The following is a 20,310-nucleotide window of genomic DNA, read 5'->3' as shown; positions in this document are numbered from 1 at the left end:
TCTTTTAGATACCTGCTTGATGATTGTCTTTCATGGCCCAGAAAGATAAAACTTGTCAGTACTTCCTCAATCTTTCTCAACAGAAAATGTGCACTATAAGATATAATTCGTCATGCCAGACTTCACATGAGAAACACCCAGTGGTTCCTCAAGTCTGTTTAGCTCACCACCCTCATTCTCTATCTTTCCCAGTTCTAGTTCTTAACTTTGTGAAGAAAGAACTGATTTTATGGACCAAACAAGTCCTATCTCGTATAGCTGTCCCTTTTTCTCCCCACAGCCTCTTTCATACAGTGGCTACATATGCTTCAGACATTACTAGGGGTGCTGTGAGCAAGGTGCATGGAATCTGGGAACCACAACACAGGCATAAACACATCAAGTGGAAAGAGATGATAGCTTTTATAAATACTCTGAAAGCTCTTAATCATCTATGGTCTACATACACTTTTTTAGCGGTGCTAAACATCACCAGTATGATGTGGTACATAAATACGACCGAACAATGTCTTACCCTTTTTGCAGACAGACTATGATTGTGTGAGACATAGCAATTCATTATGCTTTCTTTATTCCTTCATGCAGCTTAAATTCCTTCAGAACAGAATATAGTGGCAGACTCACGGAGCAGATCCAGGATAGACCCTCACAAATGGATGCTATGGCAAGAGGTCTTTATGCTAGTAGTCTAACAGTGGAAAAACCTTAAAATAAATCTGTCACAACAGAGTACCGAAACAGTTCTACTCCAGAAACTTTGCAAAGAGGACTGGAAGACAGAAGTATTTTCAATCTCCTGGATAGGGATGTTTCTTCAAACTTGACCTTCTTGTGATTTCCAAAGTTCTTCAAAAGATAAAAAAAGAAAACTTAAGAAAATGGTCAAGATAACACATTTTAAGTGTTTTTACAGGAGGGCATGCTCCCTGCACCTTCTGATGTTGGAAGCATTCCCCACACAACCCTCAAACTTATACCAACTCCCTGGTCACACCATCTCGACGAGGGGAAATTACCCATGAAAAGGGCATCACTGCCACCACAAACCTCCAACATTGATTTCCTGTGGAGGAGCTCTGATCCTCAGTGTGTTGAACCTAGGGCAAATGATGCTCGAGAATTAAATCTTCGTCCACCAGTAGGATAATGAGTGCTCATATTATCTGGATAAAAAGCTTTGGAAAACTAATCAGCTTTTTGTATCTTATGACTCTAGGGAGGAGGGACAGTTTATAAATAAACTAATTTCAGATGGCTTTTCCTGCTCATCTAGTTGTTCCATTCCAACCATTGTAAAAATCATCCTAAGAATATAAAGGCTCATTTTCCTAGAGTAGGTGTCACCTCTGGGAGGGTGTGGACTCACAATCTATTTTAGAAGCAGCTACTTTGTCTTCTCTTCACACATTTACCAAACATTACAAACATTACAAACTTGGTACTTTTTTCCACAGTCAGGAGTGGCTTCACAAGAGATATTGTACAGTGCATACTAAACTCTGATTTAGTTACATCCAGCATCTCTTTATTAGCTTAGGTAGCCATCAACATCTGCAATGAATGCTGCTTATCACTGATCTCATGAAGAATTTTGTACAGTTGTGTAGGCAACTTACCATAACAGTAAATATTCAAATAGATTAGTGTTGCAGTATAAAAAGCTGCCCCAGCATATAGGTATTCTGGTGGTAAGTAGGTACCCATCTGTAATGAACATTGCAAAAGTATTATACAAACCCAAGGAAACAGTGGAAGAAAAATAACATCAATGAACAAAGTAATGCTGGTCCTTAATTAAGAACTAGTTTCTTTTTATCAACAGTCATTGTTTGTAATCATATGGCCATAAATAAAGCATAAATTAATGTGCAGTGAGAGTGATACCTTATTTAACAGCTATTTTGGGTATCACTACTTAGTTTTAGTTATTGTACCTTGCAGAAGTATACATTCTCTATTTGTTTACATATTTATTTTTTTGGTTGAATGTGATAATTGATTAGTGCATGCTGGAGAGCTTAATTAACAGTATCCCTCAAAACTAAGATTAGTTAATCAGAGCCATCACTTACTTCTAGACATTATCTTTGCAAATGACTTCATACACAACCCAAGACAGCTGCATCCTTGCATTGAAAAGTGTCAGTGACAAGAGTAGAAACTTAGAAAATTTAGGTATGTTCAGAAAGTAGGTAATATCAAACATTCATCCAAAAGAAGTCTCTTGATAGTGTAAAATAGTGAAGTTTCAATAGCTAAGATGTAGTTTTGCTTTCATTGTTAGACTCCATAGTGTGAGTTGTTTAAGGTGGGGTATGACAATTTATAATAATTGCTATAGTATGCAGCAGCTGTCTTCTGTTTTTTTACATGATAGTTCATTGGAAATCACTTGCTCATTAGTGTTATAGCCAAAACAGTGATTTATATAAAACTCTGTATACTGTTTAAAGGAGTTTCTCCTTTTTCCAATGCTGTACAACTTTGGAGATTACACGGGAGTGGGGTAGACAGAAGGGCTTGGCCTGCAAAGAATTAGAAAAAAAATGTTTTCTACTTGAACCATTAGAGTGAATGTTATTTTAATGTTTTATTCCGCTGTGATCACATTTGTAGTTTCCAGGGTTTCAGTCTGCAATTATTCATAATGAAAGCAGCTGAGACTTCCCATATGATATTAAAAATTGCTGCAATCAATTTCTTGTGCATTGTATGGAATATTCCTGCATGACAAGTTATTAAAACTCGTATATGCCATATGTACTGTAGCTTTAGACTATGTATATCCTGTTAAAGAATGCTGCAGCCTGCTTCTTTTGTATCACTGTTTGGTATCTGCAAATTAAGTGACTTGAGACAGGGGAACAACTTCTCAAGCTTATGTTGACATTAGTCCTTTTCCTGCACAGTTTTGGCTTCATTTTTTTTTACTGAAAGCTGTTGCATATGCACTATACATTATCTAGAAAAATCAAAGTATGGCTGGTTGCCATTTTGTTTAGCTTACTGTATAATCTAATCAAAACCAGTTATCTTGCAATGCATTACAGATGTAGTGAAAACTATTGCCTCATAGGAAATCAAGGATGAGCTCCCATTCATAGACAGGTATTTGGCATGCAGTCCAGGAGACCATGAAGGAGACTAGCCCAAACTTCCAGTTGTCCCAAACTACTGTCTGGTTATAGGAGGTGCGTAAGGTTGCACAGCAGGCAAATGAAAGTGGAAGGATTCAAACCATATACCCTTGGTACAGAAAGCAGATCAATAATAAGCAAGGGCTTTAGTCTTCTATATTAACTGCCAGTGCAACTGAGCATGGGACAAGAAATGTTAACTAATTATGGAAAAATGTTACTCATGGAAATCAACAAATGGATTTGCTACAAACAGTCATGGAAACAGTTATCTCTTTTGAAATATTGAAAATAATGATTTTGCAGGTGAATCAAATATTCAAAAAAGGAAGAAATAAGGTCCAAATAGGGTTCATTGTATAAAGCATGCTTTTGTTGTCCTTGATTTCAAACTATGGGAATTTCTCCCTTCTTTTTTAAAGATCACTCCTTTTAACTCATTTTCTAATCAGAACTAAAAGCACATGATACAACTCCAAAACACTCTGGGAACCAAATAAAACCAACAAAGGTGTCAGTGCACACAACACAAACACTAAGAACCAAAGTCAGTACGTGCCAGAAATGTCAGATTCAGGAGAGACACCAATCCAAAATAGTGGCAATCTCACCAAAAATCAAAACTAAGCAGTATTTATTAAAAACAAGTAATAAAAACACTCCAAAAAGGAGAAATACATGTAAAAAAAAAAACTGGTTTACCACCAAAGTGTTGTTAGGCACTTTCATCCCACCATAAACTTCATCAGAACCAAACAGAGCAAGCAAGTCTAATGAATTCAAATCGTTATTTGGTTGATTGGGTTGAGTCACATGAATAAACAAATTCAATTGTGGCAATAAGTAACAATTAACCTAAACATCTACAAAGACCAATTAAAAAGTCATTGATGTGAAGTTGTTTTAAAATGTATATAAATACATGAAAAATGTACACACACCTAAATTGTTTAAGCCAAAGTTAATGTGAAATTTTTAAATGATAATAAGTAATACAGCTTAATGTTAAAATATAAACTAGTCCCCTAAAAAATTCCTTCAATAAAAATTATAATTTTGCTTAATGCAACTTCAAGACAGAGACAATGCTAACATTATCATTTAGCCTGGGTATTTTGTTGCTTTCTAAGTTGCCAAATTAACTCTCAGTATGCCAGAGTGGACTTCCAAGCACCACCTATCTGGTTAATGGGGACATTCTCTAAAATGCCAAACTTGAACTTCTGAAAACTGGGCATACACAAGATTGTCTAAAGAACACATTCTTAGAATTACCCTTCTTAATATTAAAATAGTGCTGATAAATTCTTTTTTTCCTTAGACCTTTCAGTCTTACATACATAAAATGCTGGGCATTTGTTACATTTAGAAATGTACAACAGACCCTGATTGTTACAGTTACCAGACTATAAAGTAAGTTTGGTATTAAACATGTTATCCAGTGCCGTGTCAGTGCCAAAGCAAATATAAGCACACTGATGACTTGCACCACATTTAGTAGTCCCACCTGTAGACCTTTTGATGTATTTTTTAACTTGTTAAAAATCTTTTTCATATTGGGTGGTACTTTAAACAAACTAGGGATTCTCACCTCCTACCTGCTGTAGTTGTTTGTTATTATCCAACAAATGTTTACATACATAAAAAAAGCTTAATTAAAGGCAGGATCAACCATATACTTTAGGTAGGTAGACTGCAGTGAGTTTTGGGGGGTGTTTGTGGATGATTTATTTATTTATTTATTTTTCTAATGACATCCTGTCAGGGTCAATCAGATACTAGGTAGAGGGAATGCTTTGTGGGCTGTTAGTGGATGTTTTTTAATATAATATCCTGGCAAGTTCAAGTAGATACTTGGTGGACAGTGTGTTTTAGGGACTGTTTGTGGTGATATTTTTTTTCTAATATAATATCCTGGCAGGATCAACCGGTAGGCGGTGTGTCTCTGAGGTTATTTCTGGATGCATTTTTTTTTAAACCTAATGTCTTGTGAGTGTCAATCCAGATATATTAGGAAGATAGCCATTTACTGTGGGGGCTGTTTGCTGAATAATTTTTTTTAATCTAATATGTCTTGCACTTTTTTTTTTTATCCTGGCAGGGTCAAACTAGATACTATAGGAATACAGTAGGCAGTGGGTATGGGGGCTGTTTGTAGATGCAGTGATTGACCCCTGCTGTTTTGTAGTGGAAACTGGTCTTGCATGACTAAAATGTACATGCGTGAAGATCAGCTACAAGCTCTTGTCTATAGTTATGTGAAAAAATACATTAATGTAACAATTGCCTTCTTGTGTCTTTTTTTTTTAACCTTCTAGGGTCAAAAGCCTATGTTGGAATGAAATGACTGGCCCTGCTGTTTACTGTTGTAGTTCAGGCTTTGCAAGATTAATGTGCTATGAAGTAAAGGCAACCTCTGGGTTATGGCTATTGTTTATGTATAAAAACATTCCTTAATATAACCAGGTCATTATTTTTCATTTTTTTAACTAACAAGGTCAGACCAGATACTGTGTGTGGACAACGGGGTTGGGGCTGTGCATGAATAAAGCAACAGGCCCTGCTGTTTACTGTTGTCGTGATTCTGGGTTTTCAAGACTGTAATAGTTGTCTCTACTTTAATATGAATGTAATCTAATTAGCAAATGTGTCTGTAATTGTTAATGTACATTATTTAATCTCTGTTATATACTATATGTCTGTTCAAAAATGTTTGCAATCTGTTGGAACTTTTCTCCCTGGACATCCACTGAAAACTGTGTTTTTGACTATATCCAGCTGAACAAACAAAAGTGAAATAAAGTAAAATAATAAAAAAAAAAAAAATAAAATGTGTATTTGAGTAAGGCAAGCTGGCATACAATCTATGACTACTTTCTGTCAAGAAAACCACATTAATGCAAACTAACCATTACTATTATTTCTATTTTAATCCTGGCAGGACCAGAGCAGATTCTTTAGGTAGGTAATGGAGAGAAGGAGCTGTTTGTGAATGAAAAGACTAGCCCTATTGTTTAAACCCACGGTAGTGGTGCTGCAGTAGCATTGTCGCCTCACAGCAAGACGTTGTCGTGTTCGATTCTCAGCTAGAGCATCTTCTGTGTGGAGGCATGCGTGAATGGGCATGCCTTCGTTGAAGGTTGTGCATCAGGGCTGGTAACACGGCATGTAAAAATCCACTACCAAACATTAGCAGACTGGAGTTCCTCTGTGGCGACCCCTAACCGGGATAAGCCGAAAGACACAACAAGTGGGTAAGGTGAGCTGGCATACAAGCCTGTGACCACAATTTCTGTGCAACAAAACTAAATAAATGCAGCCATTACTATTTTAATTTTAATCCTGGCAGTGTCAAAGCAGATACTGATATGATGGCAGTTTGTGGATGAAGTGTTTGGCACTGTAGTTATAGTGTTATAATTCTGGTTTTCTAGGACTAATGTGTATTCTAGTGAAACAAGATGGAATGTAAACTGTCTGTTTGTGTGCATCAAAAATATATTAATAAAAACATTATTCTTATTAATCCTGACAAGGTCAATCCACCTACTTTAGGTAGGTAATGGGCATAGTGGGGGGAGGTGCTGTTTGTTAATGAAGTGACTGGCTCTGCTACTTACTGTTGTAATTCTAACTGTGCAAGTCTAGTATGCATCTGGGTGGAGTAAGATGGCCCACAAGCTCTGACCTATGGCTAATGTTGATATGAAAAATGAGATTGTCAGCAATGTCCATTTTCATTTTTTTTTACCTTGCAATGTCAACCCAGATAATGTGAGTGGGCAATAGGGATGAGGCTGTGCTTGGATGAAATTACTGGCCCTGCGGACTCTTTACTGTTGTAATTCTAGCTTGGAAAGATTAATGTATATTGGGGTAAGGTGATCTGGATTGCAAGCTCTGACTACTGTTTCTGTGTATCAAAAGTAAACAAATGCAACCGTCACTATTATAGTTATCTTAGTCCTGGCAGGGTCAAAGCAGATACCTTAGGTAGCAATTTGGTATGCTAGCTGTTTGTGGATGCAATGATTGACCATGCCTTTTTTGTTGCAATTCTGGGCTTCCAGGACTAATGTGCATTTGGGTGATACAAGACAGAATATGCACATTGATTGCTTGTGTGTGTATTGAAAGTATTTGTTTTTAAATCTTGCAAGGCCAAGTCTGATATTTAGGGAGATCATGGGCATGGGGATCGGGGCTGTTTGTGGCTGAAATGATTGGTCCTGCTGTTTTGTTGTTGTAACTCTGACTTTCCATTACTAATGTGTAGATTGGTAAAGTAAGTTTAACTACAAGCTCTGAGCTTTGACTACTGTTTATGTGAAAAAATACATTAACGTAGCCATTATTTTCTTTTTTGTTTTAACTTGGCAAGGTCAAACCAAATACTGTGGGTAGCCATTTGGGATGGGGCTGTGCCTGAACGAAATAAATGTCCCTGCTTTTTACTGTTGCAATTCTGGCTTTGCAATATTAATGTGTAATTGGATAAAGCATGCTGGCGTACAAGCTGTGACTACTGTTTTTGTACAACAAAACTAAACCAAAGCAAGCATTACTATTATTATTTTAATTCTGCCTGGATCAAAGATGATAATTTAGGTGGGAAAGTTGTATGGTAGTTGTTTGCAGATGAAATGATTGGCCCTATTGTTTTGCTGTTGTAATTATGGATTTGCAAGATTAATGAGTATTTGATTGGTGTTGACTCAGCTGTAATATAGTTGCACCTCTTCACAATTCTCTCTACCTTATTAGAGTTAGCACTGCCCCATTCAGTTGCCTCCTGCAGCCCCCCACTCTTTGGTTTAGGTTCATCAGCCACCTCTGTCCTAGTTATTAATTTCCAAAGCAAACTCTGAATACAGTCCTATTTAGCACTTAATCAAGATCCCACCTAGCAGAAGACTGTTATCCCTCCTCTGTCCTCTCTTATCAGCTCTAGAGACCAAAGTATACTTATATCCAGGAGAAATGTGGAGAACATTGGGGTTGTCTTCTTTAATCCAGAATTGTGGAATAGTAACAATATCAGAGCACTGGGCTGTCTGGAAAAAGAAGAGGTAGTCAAGTTTGTTCTTTTTATATTTCCCACCTTTATTAGACAAGAAGATATTGTATTTATCTGGGGATGGGCAGAAATAATTGGGACCAGGGTTGGAGCCAATCTGAGCTTTAAGTAGCAGAATTAATAAACAGATTATCTAGGTAATGTGAAGGGCTTCTTTGATTTTCATGTTTGGATAAAGTAGTACAAATTTAGAGGGAGGAGTTGTATAAGAGCTTAGAGATTTGGAGAACTGTGCAGTATATGAGAAGGCCAGATCTGTATGTATTAGTAGGGAGGGAGGTAGAAGAGAGAGATTGTGAGTGTGTGTGTGTGTGTGTGTGTGTGTGTGTGTGTGTGTGTGTGTGTGTGTGTGTGTGTGTGTGTGTGTGTGTATGTGTATGCGTGTGTGTGAGAGATAGCAGTGAAATAAGCAGAAGCAAGAATAGAAATGAAAGTATTCCAGACCTTGTAGCATTGTGCAGTAATGGGGATGCTATAATTCAGATGGAATATAATACGTATGAATGGAGAGTTGAAAGGAGGAATAATATAAATTGGATTGCGAGTTATATTTTTGCAACTAGAGTTGGTAAGATATGGATAAGGCTAGTTTAAGGCTTACTTATTATAGTAAGGATATGGTACTTTACCCGTAAAGATACGCAGAAGTTGAATGTCAGTGAAAATTTAAAGATGCTTGTTATTATGTAAGTAATACAAAAATTGTAAGTAATAGGATTTTAATCATAAGAAGTTCTGTAGATGAGTGATTTGAATTATTAATAGGAGATTTTGAAAAATTATTAAGAGTGGTATGCTTTATTGATGTCATATAGTGTAGAGTGAAATTTATAATATATACAAACCCAAGGAAACATTGGAAGAAAAATAGCATCGATGAACAAAGTAATGCTGGTCCTTAATTAAGAACTAGTTTCTTTTTATCAACAGTCATTGTTTGTAATCATATGGCCATAAATAAAGCATAAATTAATGTGCAGTGAGAGTGATACCTTATTTAACAGCTATTTTGGGTATCACTACTTAGTTTTAGTTATTGTACCTTGCAGAAGTATACATTCTCTATTTGTTTAAATATTTATTTTTTTGGTTGAATGTGATAATTGATTAGTCCATGCTGGAGAGCTTAATTAACAGTATCCCTCAAAACTAAGACTAGTTAATCAGAGCCACCACTTACTTCTAGACATTATCTTTGCAAATGACTTCACACACAACCCAAGACAGCTGCATCCTTGCATTGAAAAGTGTCAGTGACAAGAGTAGAAACTTAGAAAATGTAGGTATATTCAGAAAGTAGGTAATATCAAACATTCATCCAAAAGAAGTCTCTTGATAGTGTGAAATAGTGAAGTTTCAATAGCTAAGATGTAGTTTTGCTTTCATTGTTAGACTCCATAGTGTGAGTTGTTTAAGGTGGGGTATGACAATTTATAATAATTGCTATAGTATGCGCCAGCTGTCTTCTGTTTTTTTTTACATGATAGTTCATTGGAAATCACTTGCTCATTAGTGTTATAGCCAAAACAGTGATTTATATAAAACTCTGTATACTGTTTAATGGAGTTTCTCCTTTTTCCAATGCTGTACAACTTTGGAGATTACACGGGAGTGGGGTAGACAGAAGGGCTTGGCCTGCAAAGAATTAGAAAAAAAATGTTTTCTACTTGAACCATTAGAGTGAATGTTATTTTAATGCTTTATTCCGCTGTGATCACATTTGTAGTTTCCAGGGTTTCAGTCTGCAATTATTCATAATGAAAGCATCTGAGACTTCCCATATGATATTAAAAATTGCTGCAATCAATTTCTTGTGCATTGTATGGAATATTCCTGCATGACAAGTTATTAAAACTTGTATATGCCATATGTACTGTAGCTTTAGACGATGTATATCCTGTTAAAGAATGCTGCAGCCTGCTTCTTTTGTACCACTGTTTGGTATCTGCAAACTAAGTGACTTAAGACAGGGGAACAACTTTTCAAGCTTATGTTGACATTAGTTCTTTTCCTGCACAGTTTTGGCTTCATTTTTTTACTGAAAGCTGTTGCATATGCACTACACATTATCTAGAAAATCAAAGTATGGCTGGTTACCATTTTGTTTAGCTTACTGTATAATCTAATCAAAACCAGTTATCTTGCAATGCATTACAGATGTAGTGAAAACTATTGCCTCATAGGAAATCAGGGATGAGCTCCCATTCATAGATAGGTATTTGGCATGCAGTCCAGGAGACAATGAAGGAGACTAGCCCAAACTCCCAGTTGTCCCAAACTACTGTCTGGTTATAGGAGGTGCGCAAGGTTGCACAGCAGGTAAATGAAAGTGGAAGGATTCAAACCATATACCCTTGGTACAGAAAGCAGAGCAATAATAAGCAAGGGCTTTAGTCTTCTATATTAACTGCCAGTGCAACTGAACATGGGACAAGAAATGTTAACTAATTATGAAAAAATGTTGCTCATGAAAATCAACAAATGATTTGCTACAAACAGTCATGGAAACAGTTAGCTCTTTTGAAATATTGAAAATAATGAATTTGCAGGTGAATCAAATATACAAAAAAGGAAGAAAGAAGGTCCAAATAGGGTTCATTGTATAAGGCATGCTTTTACTGTCCTTGATTTCAAACTATGGGAATTTCTCCCTTCTTTTTTAAAGATCACTCCTCTTACCTCATTTTCTAATCAGAACTAAAAGCACATGATAAAACTTCAAAACACTCTGGGAACCAAATAAAACCAACAAAGGTGTCAGTGCAAACAACACAAACACTAAGAACCAAAGTCAGTACGTGCCAGAAATGTCAGATTCAGGAGAGACACCGATCCAGAATAGTGGTAATCTCACTAAAAATCAAAACTAAGCAGTATTTATTAAAAACAAGTAATAAAAACACTCCAAAAATGAGAAATACATGTAAAAAAAACTGGTTTACCACCAAAGTGTTGTTAGGCACTTTCATCCCACCATAGACTTCATCAGAACCAAACAGAGCAAGCAAGTCTAATGAATTTAAATTGTTATTTGGTTGATTGGGTTGAGTCACATGAATAAACAAATTCAATTGTGGCAATAATTAACAATTAACCTAAACATCAACAAAGACCAATTAAAAAGTCATTGATGTGAAGTTGTTTTAAAATGTATATAAATACATGAAAAATGTACACAAACCTAAATTGTTTAAGCCAAAGTTAATGTGAAAATTTTAAATGATAATAAGTAATGCAGCTTAATGTTAAAATATAAACTAGTCCCCTAAAAAATTCCTTCAATAAAAATTATAATTTTGCTTAATGCAACTTCAAGACAGAGACGATGCTAACATTATCATTTAGCCTGGGTATTTTGTTGCTTTCAATCTAAGTTGCCAAATTAACTCTCAGTATGCCAGAGTGGACTTCCAAGCACCACTTATCTGGTTAATGGGGACATTCTCTAAAATGCCAAACGTGAACTTCTGAAAACCATGCATACACAAGATTGTCTAAAGAAGACATTCTTAGAATTACCCTTCTTAATATTATAATAGTGTTGATAAATTATTTTTTTCTTAGACCTTTCAGTCTTACATACATAAAATGCTGGGCATTTGTTACATTTAGAAATGTGCAACAGACCCTGATTGTTACAGTTACCAGACTATAAAGTAAGTTTGGTATTAAACATGTTACCCAGTGCCATGTCAGTGCCAAAGCAAATATAAGCACGCTGATGACTTGCACCACATTTAGTAGTCCCACCTGTAGACCTTTTGATGTATTTTTTAACTTGTTAAAAATCTTTTTCATATTGGGTGGTACTTTAAACAAACTGGGGATTCTCACCTCCTACCTGCTGTAGTTGTTTGTTATTATCCAACAAATGTTTACATACATAAAAAAAAGCTTAATTAAAGGCAGGATCAACCATATACTTTAGGTAAGTAGACTGCAGTGAGTTTTGGGGGGTGTTTGTGGATGATTTATTTATTTATTTTTTTTCTAATGACATCCTGTCAGGGTCAGTCAGATACTAGGTAGAGGGAATGCTTTGTGGGCTGTTAGTGAATGCTTTTTTAATATAATATCCTGACAAGTTCAAGTAGATACTTGGTGGACAGTGTGTTTTAGGGACTGTTTGTGGTGATTTTTTTTTCTAATATAATATCCTGGCAGGATCAACCAGTAGGCAGTGTGTCTCTGAGGTTATTTCTGGATGCATTTTTTTTAAACGTAATGTCTTGTGAGTGTCAATCCAGATATATTAGGAAGATAGCCATTTACTGTGGGGACTGTTTGCTGAAGAATTTTTTTTAATCTAATATGTCTTGCACTTTTTTTATCCTGGCAGGTCAAACTGGATACTATAGGAATACAGTAGGCAATGGATATGGGGGGCTGTTTGTGGATGCATTGATTGACCCCTGCTGTTTTGTAGTGGAAAATGGTCTTGCGTGACTAAAATGTACATGTGTGAAGATCAGCTACAAGCTGTTGTCTATTGTTATGTGAAAAAATACATTAATGTAACAATTGCCTTCTTGTTTCTTTTTTTTTAACCTTCTAGGGTCAAATGCCTATGTTGGAATGAAATGACTGGCCCTGCTGTTTACTCTTGTAGTTCAGGCTTTGCAAGATTAATGTGATATGAAGTAAAGTCACCCTCTGGGTTATGGCTATTGTTTATGTATAAAAAAATTAATTAATATAACCAGGTCATTATTTTTCATTTTTTTTAACTAACAAGGTCAAACCAGATACTGTGTGTGGACAACGGGGTTGGAGCTGTGCGTGAATGAAGCAACAGGCCCTGCTGTTTACTGTTGTCGTGACTCTGGGTTTTCAAGACTGTAATAGTTGTCTCTACTTTAATATGAATGTAATCTAATTAGCAAATGTGTCTGTAATTGTTAATGTACATTATTTAATCTCTGTTATATACTAAATGTCTGTTCAAAAATGTTTGCAATCTGTTGGAACTTTTCTCCCTGGACATCCACTGAAAACTGTGTTTTTGACTATATCCAGCTGAACAAACAAAAGTAAAATAAAATAAAATAATAAAAAATAAATAAATAAAGTGTGTATTTGAGTAAGGCAAGCTGGCATACAATCTAGGACTACTTTCTGTCAAGAAAATCACATTAATGCAAACTAACCATTACTATTATTTCTACTTTAATCCTGGCAGGACCAGAGCAGATTCTTTAGGTAGGTAATGGAGAGAAGGAGCTGTTTGTGAATGAAAAGACTAGCCCTATTGTTTAAACCTGCGGTAGTGGTGCTGCGGTAGCATTGTCGCCTCACAGCAAGATGTTGTCATGTTCGATTCTCAGCTAGAGCGTCTTCTGTGTGGAGGCATGTGTGAATGGGCGTGCCTTCATTGAAGGTTGTGCATCAGGGCTGGTAACTCGGCATGTAAAAATCCACTACCAAACATTAGCAGACCGGAGTTCCACTGTGGCGACCCCTAACCGGGATAAGCCAAAAGACACAACAACTGGGTAAGGTGAACTGGCATACAAGCCTGTGACTCCAATTTCTGTGCAACAAAACTAAATTAATGCAGCCTTTACTATTTTCATTTTAATCCTGGCAGTGTCAAAGCAGATACTGATGTGATGGCAGTTTGTGGATGAAGTGTTTGGCACTGTTGTTATAGTGTTATAATTCTGGTGTTCCAGGACTAATGTGTATTCTAGTGAAACAAGATGGAATGTAAACTGTCTGTTTGTGTGCATCAAAAATATATTAATAAAAACATTATTCTTATTAATCCTGACAAGGTCAATCCACCTACTTTAGGTAGGTAATGGGCATAGTGGGGGGAGGTGCTGTTTGTTAATGAAATGACTGGCTCTGCTACTTACTGTTGTAACTGTGCAAGTCTAGTATGCATCTGGGTGGAGTAAGATGGCCCACAAGCTCTGACCTATGGCTAATGTTGATATGAAAAATTAGATTGTCAGCAATGTCCATTTTCATTTTTTTTACCGTGCAATGTCAACCCAGATAATGTGAGTGGGCAATAGGGATGAGGCTGTGCTTGGATGAAATGACTGGCCCTGCGGACTATTTACTGTTGTAATTCTGGCTTGGAAAGATTAATGTATATTGGGGTAAGGTGATCTGGATTGCAAGCTCTGACTACTGTTTCTGTGTATCAAAAGTAAACAAATGCAACCGTTACTATTATAGTTATCTTAGTCCTGGCAGGGTCAAAGCAGATACCTTAGGTAGCAATTTGGTATGCTAGCTGTTTGTGGATGTAATGATTGACCATGCCTTTTTTTGTTGCAATTCTGGGCTTCCAGGACTAATGTGCATTTGGGTGATACAAGACAGAATATGCACATTGATTGCTTGTGTGTGTATTGAAAGTATTTGTTTTTAAATCTTGCAAGGCCAAGTCTGATACTTTAGGGAGATCATGGGCATGGGGATCGGGGCTGTTTGTGGCTGAAATGATTGGTCCTCCTGTTTTGTTGTTGTAACTCTGACTTTCCATTACTAATGTGTAAATTGGTAAAGTAAGTTTAACTACAAGCTCTGAGCTCTGACAACTGTTTATGTGAAAAAATACATTAACGTAGCCATTATTTTCTTTTTTGCTTTAACTTGGAAAGGTCAAACCAAATACTGTGGGTAGCCAATTAGGATGGGAGTGCGCTTGAATGAAACAAATGGCCCTGCGTTTTACTGTTGCAATTCTGGCTTTGCAATATTAATGTGTAATTGGATAAAGCATGCTGGCGTACAAGCTGTGACTACTGTTTTTGTACAACAAAACTAAACCAAAGCAAGCATTACTATTATTATTTTAATTCTGCCTGGATCAAAGATGATAATTTAGGTGGGAAAGTTGTATGGTAGTTGTTTGCAGATGAAATGATTGGCCCTATTGTTTTGCTGTTGTAATTATGGATTTGCAAGATTAATGAGTATTTGATTGGTGTTGACTCAGCTGTAATATAGTTGCACCTCTTCACAATTCTCTCTACCTTATTAGAGTTAGCACTGCCCCATTCAGTTGCCTCCTGCAGCCCCCCACTCTTTGGTTTAGGTTCATCAGCCACCTCTGTCCTAGTTATTAATTTCCAAAGCAAACTCTGAATACAGTCCTATTTAGCACTTAATCAAGATCCCACCTAGCAGAAGACTGTTATCCCTCCTCTGTCCTCTCTTGTCAGCTCTAGAGACCAAAGTATACTTATATCCAGGAGAAATGTGGAGAACATTGGGGTTGTCTTCTTTAATCCAGAATTGTGGAATAGTAACAATATCAGAGCACTGGGCTGTCTGGAAAAAGAAGAGGTAGTCAAGTTTGTTCTTTTTATATTTCCCATCTTTATTAGACAAGAAGATATTGTATTTATCTAGGGATGGGCAGAAATAACTGGACCAGGGTTAGAGCCAATCTGAGCTTTAAGTAGCAGAATTAATAAACAGATTATCTAGGTAATGTGAAGGGCTTCTTTGATGTTCATGTTTGGATAAAGTAGTACAAATTTGGAGGGAGGAGTTTTGTATAAGAGCTTAGAGATTTGGAGAACTGTGCAGTATATGAGAAGGCCAGATCTGTATGTATTAGTAGGGAGGGAGGTAGAAGAGAGAGATGGTGTGTGTGTGTGTGTGTGTGTGTGTGTGTGTGTGTGTGTGTGTGTGTGTGTGTGTGTGTGTGTGTGTGTGTGTGTGTGTGTGTGTGTGTGTGTGTGTGTGAGATAGCAGTGAAGTAAGCAGAAGTAAGAATAGAAATGGAAGTATTCCAGACCTTGTAGCATTGTGCAGTAATGGGGATGCTATAATTCAGATGGAATATACTACGTATGAATGGAGAGTTGAAAGGAGTGAAGGACCAATAAAGACTGATGAAAGTACTGCAAAAGAGTTGCCGATTGTTACTAATTGTTTTGAGGCAGGACTGCAGGAGGTGGTAAGCAGGTAGTGGGAGAGAGTGAGAGTTGCTATGATGTTGAAGGCTTTACTTGAGTTATAAAGATAAGGGATTTATGGTACTTTACCCTGCTTAGAAGTTATATCGCTAGTTAAGTTTGAAAGTGTCCAGATGAAATTTTACTACAAGAATGACCTTATATGTAGTTATGGTAAGTAATACAAAATATAATGTGGTTAATGTAATGAAGAGAATTTGTTAAGTCATAGTGCAGGAATACTGTTCTGTGAGATGAGTGAGTTCTGGAGTTATTTATTAGATAGGAAGATTTATGTAAAATATTCATATAAAAAAGCAGGATGGTACTGCTTTGTGATTGATGTCATATGGAGGTGTAGCAGATGACATTAGTTATTACTGAATGTTGTAATAAATGGAAAAGCATAATGTATTGAGAAGGGTATGCTGAAAAGTAAGTATAAATGTACAGCTTCCAGGGGGGCAGTTGTGTAATGGCAGTGGGAGAGGAGCCAGGCGGGTTACAACAATAAGCAGTGGCAGCCAACCTTTATGAGCTTGTGCACTGCATTACAGTCCAAACTCAACAGCAATATCCAGAGGTAAGAAGCTAATTAACCTGTTGCCAAAATCATAATACCAAGAGATAAGAAAAGAGCAGTTACAAATGGAGAAGGGAATTCAGGTCCCCTGATTGGGAATTCCCAAATGGACGGATAGTTCAAAGTCACTATATCTGTTAAGGAGACAAAGTCAACATTTATCTGAAGAGTAACAGCAAAAGGGGAGATCACACTGTACCCCAGCCCTAACTTTTAATAGATGCAAGAGTGAACCCATTCCCACAGTTTCTCAGTGTTAAGTGAGCAGAGGCAACATTAAGGGAACCAGGCAAACAAGGGTTAGAAAAAGTTACTAACATTCACTCCTGAAAGGAAGGCTGGTCAGTACTGCCTGTTAATGCTCTGCCCTATTACTACTATGTAAGGTAGGACTGACAACTCTATGTAGACTCAATATGACTACTGAGTACAACAAACAGAAGAAAAAATAAATAAATAAAAAGCAAAAGGGAGAAGAAACTAGTAGCAGCACTTAAGATTTGGTAGAAGTCATTTTCCCTTCACAGTGAGATGTGAGATGACTTTTATATATTTAGTAAATCCCAGAGCCATAACTGCGGGGGAGGCTGTCCTGAGCACAAGCAGTCACGGGGATCAATCAGCAGGTGTGATGGCAGGGGAGTGCACTACTACATTTGCATCATGAAGCTGTAAGGATAGCAGAGCTTCATAAATGAATAACAATACTGCATTTGAGGTCATGCCTGAAGTGCTCAGTGTGTGACAATTTAATGTTGGCAAGCAAACCTAAAATGAGCTTTACTAAACTTTTTATTTTGTGTTGCTTTAGCCATATAATGCAATAATATTAACTGTGCATTTTCATGTATTTTTCAGTTGTGGTGTACCTATGAAAGCCTTCATGACCCAGAACTAGATGAAGAGGAAAGATGCTGTGAATTTCCGCAAATTAACTACTCAAGATATAATGGCAAGAAGTATAATTTCTTCTATGGTTGTGGATTTGGACATCTAATAGGAGATTCCCTTTTAAAGATGGATATAGAAGCCAGGAAAATGAAGGTTAGCATATATTTGTTTATTTTGTTGTTATAAATCTTCTGAGATGAACTTTAAGAATGCAACCCCTTATTTATCCACCATTAAGTACCCTCTTCAAAACATTACATATGGTCTCCTTTTTGTCTCTCCCTCTCACACTGTCTTCTTTCTCCTTCAGTAAATCTAATAATACCTTGATAACAATCCTTTAGAGTTCAACTACCATTCCACTATCACTCTTACTGACAGCCTTATACCATAATATCACTACTAAATGAGCAGACATGCTGAAGCCTATCTTTTCTTAAAGGCTGTATGACCTCATCGTGATTTGCCCTGCTGTTCTCCTTCCCCCTGCCTCAAGACATTTCAGCCCTATATCTTTTTGTTGCATCATATAAGAGTTACTTAATGTCCATCATTAAGACATTGTTGCAGCACCTTAAGCTATATAGGTTCATAGGTAGGTAGGTACTAGGCTATTGGCCCAAGGGCCTACGTAAGCCTAGCCAACAAGGTTCCCTGGCTTACACCACCCAAGAAAGTTATTTTCCTGTGCCACTGTCGAGCAGAGACACAGAAGTGATCCCTGGGTGTATTTCCTATTTCCCATCCACTCATCAAGACTCTTCTTGAAGAGTGATAATATAGATTATATCCTGGCAAGGATATGACAACGATCAGCACCCAAAGCCCTCTAGCACTCTCTGGCAACAGAAGGACTTGAGGAGAGCTGTATAAAGTCAGTGGTTAGGTGCCAAGCCTTCAGAACATTCTTGCTGTAAAATGTGTAATGGCAGCAAGAGAGGAGACAACTGGTTTCTAGTGATTCGCTGTCAGCGCTTCACCAAGGCTGGGCAGGTAAATATCCTTCTGGGGAAATTTTTCACATTACCTACATTTCTGAGGAGAAGTTTACTTGTTCTATAGAAAAGTTTTTTAAGTTAGGATTTATGTTTTTTAATGGTTGTTGTTTAAAATTTACTTCACAAAAGTCAATATTTTGTCTTATTTTTATTTATTTATTTTTATTTATTTTGTATTTGTTGACCAGGTTTGTCTGACTGGGCTACAAATTCCCATTTTCAGTGGAGGCCCGAGGAGAAAAGCTCCAACAGAAAATAGAAATTTTACATATTAAACACATATAGAAATACATTCATCAGTACCACAGATTACTGCATTACAGTGTCATACATTACATTCATCAGTACCACACATTATTGCATTACAGTGTCATACATTAAACTGTGGCAAGTGAAATACATAGAAATACATTCATAATTACATATTATATACATAATAGTGCAATAGTTACATAGCTGAAATATTTTACTAGTTATGTATGTACAGTGATGTACCAAGAGGAGAAGATAAAGTAGTACATTTGTTTATTGAAGGGAGAGAAGGAGAAGGTTATAGGGGAGTGTTTATGAGGGATAATTACATTGGCAAGTCCATTTTTCATGAATGTATTTTTTGTAGTGGTTTTGAATTGATTGGGATATTCAAGGGATCTTATATCTAGTGGTAGGCAATTCCAGGCCTTGGAAGGGTTAAAGCTATAGACTAGGTGACCCATTTTGGTCCTTGGTTTGTAGATTTTTGCTAGGCCTTGTTCAGAACTGTGGAGTAATCTAGTAGGTAGGTAATAAGATATTAGAGAGGAGATAGTAGGATAGAAGGAGGGTTTGTAGAGAATGGAATGAATAATCTGAAACTGATTATACTGAAGCAGGTTAGGTAATTCTAGCCAATTTATTTCTTTTAGTGAGAGACAGTGAATGGATTTGTAAGAATTTTGGGCAGCAAATCTGGCAATCCTGTTATAAGTTGTTTCTAACTTGAAATTATATTTTGTCTTGTGTACTTTTTGGGAAAAGCTGGTTTAAATCACTTTTTTGTAAAATTGCAATATATTTTTTGTGGAAAATTAAAGAGGGGTTGTCACTAAAATGTTTACCATAAAATTGTCAAATGCCTATCAGGGATTTCACTGACTGTTCATGGCTCAACTATCTACTTATCAGGCACTTTTCTTGACTGGAACATGATACAGACTTTAGGCTGTTTGATTCTTTCCTCTCCTGTCTTCAAAAAGAAGAACATTTCATAGGTCATAGGAGTGTTTGGTGGTTAGGCCAGCTTCTTCAATGCCTCAGCTGTCAATGAATGACTCTGTTGTGGCCAAATTGGCTAGAGGGATGGACCACCAATCATTTTCTCAGTCCCACTGATGTTACTCTTTTAGAAGCCATTAAGGACCAGGAGGTATACATGTCCTCTGCAGCTGCTGGATGATCCTTGTTTGGCAAGAGACAACTACTCTTCTCAGTCTTAGAGGAAGGAACAGACAATGGACAATGCTTTACCAGAAAGCAAAACTAGGGTACCTTATTCTCAGCAAACAGCCATGTCTTTAGGTCAGTTGTTTTATAAGGGGTCTCCAAGGAAAAGAATGCATGAAGTTAGTCATGTCTTCACCAGTTTCACATAAGATGGAGAGGAAAGAATGGCTAGGTGTAGCTAGGGACTTATTTCAAGCCTTTAATTCTTTAATCTCTGGTTCTT

At 36.8% G+C, this 20,310-nt stretch overlaps 1 protein-coding gene across 5 annotated transcripts in view; it reads left to right on the top strand.

Moving 5' to 3' along the window:
• BCO2 (beta-carotene oxygenase 2) overlaps window positions 1-20,310 on the top strand; it is a 701,930-nt gene that overhangs the window by 630,241 nt on the left and 51,379 nt on the right. For all 5 annotated transcript variants that reach the window (XM_044081057.1, XM_044081056.1, XM_044081053.1 and 2 more), the window contains one exon: window positions 17,575-17,760. In XM_044081057.1, the coding sequence (XP_043936992.1) occupies window positions 17,575-17,760 (186 nt within the window). The remainder of the gene's footprint in view (window positions 1-17,574; window positions 17,761-20,310) is intronic.

This window comes from Protopterus annectens, chromosome 8.part0 (assembly GCF_019279795.1).
Source record: "Protopterus annectens isolate FY-2018-M chromosome 8.part0, PAN1.0, whole genome shotgun sequence".
NCBI classification, from domain to species: Eukaryota; Metazoa; Chordata; order Ceratodontiformes; family Protopteridae; genus Protopterus; species Protopterus annectens.
This window is presented reverse-complemented; position numbering and strand designations above follow the sequence as displayed.